This window comes from Manacus vitellinus, unplaced genomic scaffold (genome assembly GCF_001715985.3).
Source record: "Manacus vitellinus isolate BGI_N305 unplaced genomic scaffold, ASM171598v3 ctg7180002433962_pilon, whole genome shotgun sequence".
In the NCBI taxonomy this organism is placed as follows: Eukaryota; Metazoa; Chordata; class Aves; order Passeriformes; family Pipridae; genus Manacus; species Manacus vitellinus.
In genome coordinates, this window is record NW_021938537.1 from 9,771 (window position 1) to 16,917 (window position 7,147).

General features: G+C 63.6%; 1 protein-coding gene across 1 annotated transcript; it reads right to left on the minus strand.

The window, feature by feature from the left end:
* Positions 1–595: 595 nt before the first annotated feature.
* LOC108642647 (maestro heat-like repeat-containing protein family member 7) lies at positions 596–6,916 on the minus strand. Its single transcript, XM_029958610.1, has 14 exons — positions 6,376–6,916; positions 4,792–4,856; positions 4,530–4,679; positions 4,197–4,345; positions 3,780–3,927; positions 3,341–3,534; positions 3,115–3,252; positions 2,722–2,836; positions 2,413–2,550; positions 2,026–2,202; positions 1,743–1,892; positions 1,179–1,584; positions 852–908; positions 596–702 (listed from the first exon to the last, which is right to left on the minus strand). Exons 1-14 carry the CDS (start codon positions 6,494–6,496, stop codon positions 596–598), a joined length of 2,115 nt encoding a protein of 704 aa, XP_029814470.1. The 5' UTR covers positions 6,497–6,916.
* Positions 6,917–7,147: the final 231 nt, after the last annotated feature.

A 7,147-nucleotide genomic window follows, 5' to 3' on the forward strand; every position in this document is an offset into this window, starting at 1 on the left:
GCCTGCTCCCAGTATGTCCCATCACAGCCTTCTGCCACCCACCCCCTCACAGATTCCCCTCAAGGCTTCCTGCTCCCTTGTCCCATCAGGGCCTCCACAGCACCTCACCCCTTCCTGGCCTCCCAGCGCCCCCTCCCCTGCTGGTCTTTTGCTGGCACGCTGCACAGCGGGGCAAGTGTTGCTGAGCACGGGGAGCCCTTTTCCCCTCTTCCCCAAGGCCCTGTGCACACTGGGCACAGAAAAAAAGCTCCTGGGCCTCTGCGCGTGATAACATGTTGGTCATGTTCCCATGCTGGGCTCAAAGGAGGTGCTTGCAGGGAAGAGGCATCTTCCCCACAGGCTCAGGTGGCCCCAGGAGATGGAGCTTCCTGCATCAGTTCCCCACAGAGCTGCAGCAGCACAGGCAGACACTGCCCTGTGGAAAAGGCCAGGTCTTCCATGCCCTGCACAGCCAGTCTTGGAGCTGCTGGAATCTGCAGTAGGGAGCCATCTGTACTGCTCTTGGCATGTAGCAGTGTTGAATTGCCAGGCCTGCCATGGCGAGTCTGATGTCTTCTGTCATGTCTCTACAGGCTGGAAGAGGCAGCAACGGAGACTACCAGAATGGGAAGAATGAAGTTCTCCGTACAGCTCTGATGATGTGAAGCGTTTGAAGGGCCAGGTCTGAGACGGCAGGGCTGTCATCAGTGATGCCTTGAAGGGCTGAAAGAGAAAGGAAGAGAGCCAAGGTGAGAGGCCAGGGGTGTGGGGACGCGAGGAGCCCCTCCTGCCAGGGCCATCCCAGCCAGCTCTTGCCATGGCCAGGAGGGAGCAGGGCCCAAGGGGATCAGCTGGAAGGTGCCCTCGCTCACCCTGGCAGATGAGCTGCAGCTCTGGCTGCTCCTGCTTCATGGACCTGGCGGCGATCCCTGGGAACACAGAGCCTGTCAGGCCCCAGAGGCACAGGTCCCCCGCAGCGGCGCTGCCAGCCCGGCCACACGGCCTCCTGCCCTGGCAGGGCTGAGCCCGGGGCCTTCCCGCATGGGGACGCCCCAGGGCTGGGCTGGCACAGGGCGGCAGCAGGCACCAGGCCACTCGGGGCTCCACATGCCCTGGGCCGCATCCTGCTGCCGCTGCAGCAGCCGGGGCTGGGGCCGAGCTGCAGCGGGGCGGGGAGGGACCCCGGCCTTGTGGCTCACCCAGAAACTTGATGGCCAGCTTTCGCAGGGGCTCCTCTGGGCTCTCCAGGAACGGCAGGGCCTGGCGCACGTACTGGCCCACTCGGCTCCTGTCCTTTTCCAGCTGCAAAGAGCGCCAGGGCACGGAGGGAAGGCTCGGCTCAGGCTCTGCCCCTTGGCCGGGCGCTCCCTGCCCCCAGCACGGGGCTCCCCTGCCCGCAGAGCCCTGAGGCCTGGCCAGCAGCCGCTGGGGCCGGGTTTGGGGGGAGCAGAGGGCTGGGTGCTCCAGGGGAGCCAGGGGCTGGGGCTTTGGGGCCGTCCTTACCAGGCACTCAGGAAACCTCCATGGTTGCTCCATGGTCACCAACTGCTCAAGAGCCCTCCACTGCAGGAACTTGGCTGCACCAAACAGTGCTCTCCGAGAGGCCTGCACAGCAACAGAGAGCGGGCCATGGCACCGCAGCCCAGGGCACAGCACCTGCATCCCTGCCCCAAGGCCAGGAGGAGGCTACAGGCGACCATGGGACAGGGCAGGAGGCACAGCAGCCTCCTGCCATGGGGACACCAGAGCCCACGAGTTCTCACCTCTGCCACACGCTGGTTCTCATTGTGCCAGTTGAAGTAGAATGGCACCAGACTCAGGTACACGTGTGGCTTTAGGCTCTTGCTCCTCTCTGTCGCCTCCATCAGCTCCCGGAAGAGGAGCATGGAGAGCTGCTGCAGCTGGCTGTGCTCCTGGTGCAAAGGAAGAGGAAAAGACCTCAGCACTGGCTTCTCCAGGCCCACCGGGGCACAGGCCTGAAAAGACACTGGGCCCAAAGTTTCCTGGCAGTACTCAGTGCCCACGATGAGGGGCACAGAGCCTTACGTTGTCAAAGAGTGGCCGCAGCACCTCAAGCAACTTCAGGGCTATTGGGCTGGATATTTCGATGACTTTCAAGCCCAGCACATTGATGAACACAGAGAGAGTCATCTGAACTGTGTCTGTGTCTGCATCCTGCAGTAGCTCCAGGAGGCTTTCATTCAGGCTCCGGATGCTCTTAGCCTGTGTGGAACACAATGCTGTGGTGCAGCCCCACGCTGCTGCCGCGGGGCCCAGAGGCCAAAGGTGCGTCCCAAAGGAGTCGGGCAGCTGAACGGGGAGGAGGAGAGCTGGGAGCAGCTGCCACAGCTGCCAAAGGCCAGCCAAGGCCAAGCTACTGCCTTGCACAGCCGCACGCTGCCGGCCCGGCTTCAGCCCCTGCCCCCTGCTCACCATTGAGGGAGCCTTGCTGAGCACCAGCAGGCCTCGGAGCGCCAGGCGACGCCTCTCCGGGCACTGCCTGCGCAGGTGCCTGGAAATGATCTGCAGGACGCTGGGCCCACATTGTCTGGGGTTCAGGCAGTGCAGGACCTGAAAGGCAGGGAGCAGTGACGGGGTGCCCGGCCGGCAGGAGCCCAGACCCGCCCGGGGCTGGGCCCAGGCAGCAGCACAGGGTGCAGGCACCGTCCCGGGCGGCTGCGGCTGTGAGAGGGCAGAGAGGGGGAGGCAGCTGGGCCAGGCAGCGCTCGCCATCAGGCTCACCTCCACCAGGAACGCCAGGGCAGGCAGTTCCCACAGGGGCTCTCCCCTGCTGAGCCGCGGGAGCAGGCTGACGGCGATGCTGCGGCAGAAGGAGCGGGAGAAACGGCACAGCTCCCTGCAAGGGGGAATAAAGGTGCCAGAGACCCTGAGCCAGGTGGGCAAAGCTCTCCTGGGACTGACTCACACAGGCCTGGTCTTTGGCCACCAGCCCAGGAGAGGACGTGGGCACTTTGGGAGGTGGGTCCTCCTGTGCAGCCGCCCCTCTCCGCCTTTTCCACTCTGCTCAGCCATCCCTGGCTGCCAAGGCCCTCTGGCCCAGCACACGGGCACTGTGTGGGGGGGCCTGTGCACAGGGCAGAAATGACAGGGGCAGTGGGGAGAAAGGGCTCTCACCTGGCCAGCAGACCCACTGCATAGTGGTGGGTGTCAGCCTTGAGGAGCATGTCCCAGCCACACTTGCGACCGATCGCCATCAGCACGTCCTCATCCAGCAGCTGGCGCAGCAGGGCTTTAACGGTCTGCACTGCAAACCTGTGTGCAGAGCACAGCCCAGGTCAGGCACAGAGCCCTGGCCCCAGCCCCGAGGGCGTGGCAGGGAGAGGGGACTGGGATGGAGCACCTGTTGGGGTTGGGGGGAAGGCTGCGCTGCTCCCGGCATCGCCTCCAGAAGGTCTCGACCTCCTCTGACATCTCCTCTGTGCTGATGAAAACTTGGAAGAGCAGAGTCAGAAGGAGGCGGGGGGAATTGTTCTTCACTCCCCCTGGGCACCAGGAGTGGGACAGCTGGAGGATCTCCCAGAGTGCCACAGTTGCCTGCCAAAGACAAAGCACCCAGAGACAGCTCTCAGGGCCCAGATGTCCATGTGGCAGGGCCCAAGCGTGGCAGGGACAGGCCAGAGGAGACACAGGGGGATCCCCCGGCCTGCTGCCCCTGAACCTGCCCCTAAGCCAGGCTTGCAGCCCAGTGCCTGGGGCAGGGAGAAGCAGTGGTGAGGGAGGATGGAAAGGTATCCCAGAGGCAACCTGGGGGCGAGCAGAGGTCAGCTCAAGAAACTCACAGCCAGGGCAAAGACATCCCTCTCATCCCCATCAGAGGTGCGTCTCCTGTGCGCTGGCCAGTATTCCAGCACATGGAAGAGGATCTGCAGCACCGGCTCCTTAGTCCGTCTGGAGGAGATGAGCGTCTTCCACATGGTGCGAGCAGCTCTGTGGAGTCACAACTCTGGCTCAGGGGGGTCTGGGACACAGCGCTGTGGCCTGGGCAGCTGCGGGGCCCAGGTGACAAAGCCACGGTGCCTTGTGGGGCAGGGAGGCAGGCTGGCCTCAGGATTGGAGGCTGACATGCCAAAGCTGGCAAAGAGAGGAGCTGGAGTGTCCGGGAAGTCTCCATGTCTCTGGCACACCATTTGGGACAGGCTGTCCAGGGGGATGGGGTCTAAAGGCAGGTGAGCCCTCAAGGCAGGTGGGCCCCATACCTGTCACAGGCTGGGGCAGAGCGCAGCAGGGTCACTGCAACATCCGTGGGGTGTGCCTCGGTCAGCAGGACAAGAGTCTTGTCCAGCCTGTGCTCAGCAGACACATTGGACGTGAGCCACTGATGGATGCACCTGACTATGGCCGGCACCTGGAGGGGACACGGGGGACAGTTGGAGAGCTGCCAGAGCCAGCAACTTGCCCAGCTTCCCCCAAGAAGTGCTCCCCTTGCCACCACACTCTGCTGGTCTCAAAGGCTGAGGGGACCCAGAGCAGCTGATGTGAGGGGCCACAGCATCCCTGAGGGACTGGAGCCCTGGCCACAGGCTGCTTACTTGCTTCGCTTTGTAGACACCGTTCTCCACAAGCAAATCCAGCAGGGCAGCGCTGGTCTGGGCATTGAAGAGGTCTGAGTTTGCCGTGTCCCCAGTGGCCATGAAAGTGGCCTCTTCATGCCAAATGCCCCTGATGAATCTGCAAACCAGCTACAGGAGAAAGGCAAGGAAGAGAGAGGGATGTCCCCTGGAGGGCCGGGACAGCGGTGCTGGGCTGAGCAGTGAGAGCAGGCCCAGCCCAGGCGGGGATGGCTGCAGGTACCTGTGCTGCCCTGCGGAAGCGGCCACGGGCACGGAGCTGCTCTTCTGTCCGCTCCTGGCCTGCATCTGGCAAAGAGCGAGCGCGCTCAGAGCTGAGGGTGTGCGGGAGAGGCCGGAGAACACAGCCCAGGCCTGGGCTCCAGGAGCAGGCAGGGCCAGCCCCGGGATGCCCAGTGGATGGAGCACGGTTGCCAGGAGATCAGCCCCGGCCCCTCTGCCCCCCTCCCTTTCCCTGGGCATGTCCATATGGGATGGGACAGGATGAGGCCAAGGGAGCTGCAGCCACCAGCCCTGTGACCCAGCTCCAGCACTCACCCTCCTGCGGGGGCTGCACCTGCTGCACCTCTTCAGGCTGCTGTGTTGGAGCAGCCCCAGGGCTTTCCTCCTTCTCCTCCTCCTTCACCCAGGCCAGCTTGGGCACCGTGGGAGGTCTCTGCTGCATGTCTCCATCTGGTGTTATGGACACCTGCAGTAGAGATGCCATGGAAAAGCTTTGGCTCCTCAAGTCCTGCAGTCCTGCCTTCAAGGCAGCTGCAAGAGAGAAGCCTGGGAAATGCCTCGCCTCATCCAGTCCCACTGTCTGGCCTCGAGGGCAGCTGCCCCAGGGACTGGAGATGCCTTGGGCAGCCCCAGGTCCCCAGGTCCCACAGTCTGGCCTGGAGGATGCACAGGGGAGAGGTGGAGAGCTGCCAGTGTGAGCAACTTGCCCAGCTTCCCCCGAGAAATGCTTCCCTTCCCAGCACACTGTGCCAGCCTCAAAGGCTGAGGGGGCCCAGCGCACCCAGCTTGGGGGGCCACAGGCTGCTTACTTCAGCAGAGACAGCTCTCTCCTCAAGAAAGTCCAGGCTGGGGGTATCGGCCAGGCGCTGAACAGGCGCGGCCTCAGTGCTCGCCACGCCCTCCGTCGTTGTGGCGTCGGCCTCCTCCGTGAGACCAGGCAGCACAGAGTCACAGTGTGACACATCATCGGTGGACGTGGTGTCCCAGTGGGTTGTGTGATCACTGGTTGTGGTGTCACACTGTGCTGGGACAGCAGTCGACGCGGTGCTGACATCAGGCCTTGTCAGCTGGGTCGGGATGGTGTCAGGCTGGGCCTCGACATCAGCTGGTGTGACCCTGGACTTTCTACGCCGACTGCCCATGAATTTCATAAATGTCTGCAGGAGAAAGAAGGGCAGGGAAGAGAGGGATGTCCCCTGGAGGGCCGCGACAGCGGTGCTGGGCTGAGCAGTGAGAGCAGGCCCAGCCCAGGCGGGGATGGCTGCAGGTACCTGTGCTGCCCTGCGGAAGCGGCCACGGGCACGGAGCTGCTCTTCTGTCCGCTCCTGGCCTGCACCTGGCAAAGAGCGAGCGCGCTCAGAGTTGAGGGTGTGCGGGAGAGGCCGGAGAACACAGCCCAGGCCTGGGCTCCAGGAGCAGGCAGGGCCAGCCCCAGGGTGCCCAGTGGATGGAGCATGGCTGCCAGGAGATCAGCCCTGGCCCCTCTGCCCCCCTCCCTTTCCCTGGGCATGTCCAGACGGGATGGGACAGGATGAGGTCAAGGGGACTGCAGCCACCAGCCCTGTGGTCCAGCTCCAGCACTCACCCTCCTGCGGGGGCTGCACCTGCTGCACCTCTTCAGGCTGCTGTGCTGGAGCAGCTCCAGGGCTTTCCTCCTCCTTCTTCCTCCGGAACAGCCTGAGCAGGCTGAAGCGTCTCCCTGCCATGCCACAGTCTGGTGTCCAGGGCACCTGCAAGAGAGAAAGAGAACCTCGGAGAAACTCCGGGCCTAAGTTGCAGAATGGCCTTGAGGCCACCTGCCGCAGGGATTGGAGACACCTCGGAGAAGCTCCGGGTCTCCAAGTCCTGCAAAAGGGTCTCAAGGGCACCTGCCACAGGGATTAGAGACACCTCGGAGAAACTCCGGGTCTCCAAGTCCTGTGGAAATGCCTCGAGGTCACCTGAAAGCGAGAAAATCCTCCAAAATCTCCGGGTCAGCAAGGCACGAGTTGGCTGCGCGGGGGCTCCGCACAGCACCGCTCTGTCCCGTCCTGTCCCGTCGCCTGCTCCGAGGAGCACTGTTGACACTGTGGCCGTGTCACCAGCAGCACCTCTGTCACCACGGGTCATAAAGGGCCCTTGGACACCCTGCCCCCTTCCATCCCACTGGCCATGCCCAGCGTGTCACAAAGGGCCCTGGGACACAGTGCCACGTGGCCTGGAGCCTCCCCCAGCCCCGCCAACCTGCCCCACCTTGGAGGGAATCTTCTCTCTGAAGTATCTAATCTGGCTGGACCTGAACTGTAGGAACAGCTCAAGAAATGAGCAAACACTCCCCTCCTGTGCCTGCTCACGGCAGCACAAGGAGCCCCCTCGGC

Bases quoted from the DNA above. Each gene is read 5' to 3' on its own strand.
- LOC108642647 (XM_029958610.1), bottom strand. From the start codon at position 6,496: ATGGCAGGGAGACGCTTCAGCCTGCTCAGGCTGTTCCGGAGGAAGAAG. The intron at 3,928-4,196 runs GTATGGGGCCCA...GTGACTCCACAG, and splicing joins TCTGCCCCAGCCTGTGACAG to AGCTGCTCGCACCATGTGGA. The intron at 3,535-3,779 runs GTGAGTTTCTTG...TGTCTTTGGCAG, and splicing joins GGGATGTCTTTGCCCTGGCT to GCAACTGTGGCACTCTGGGA.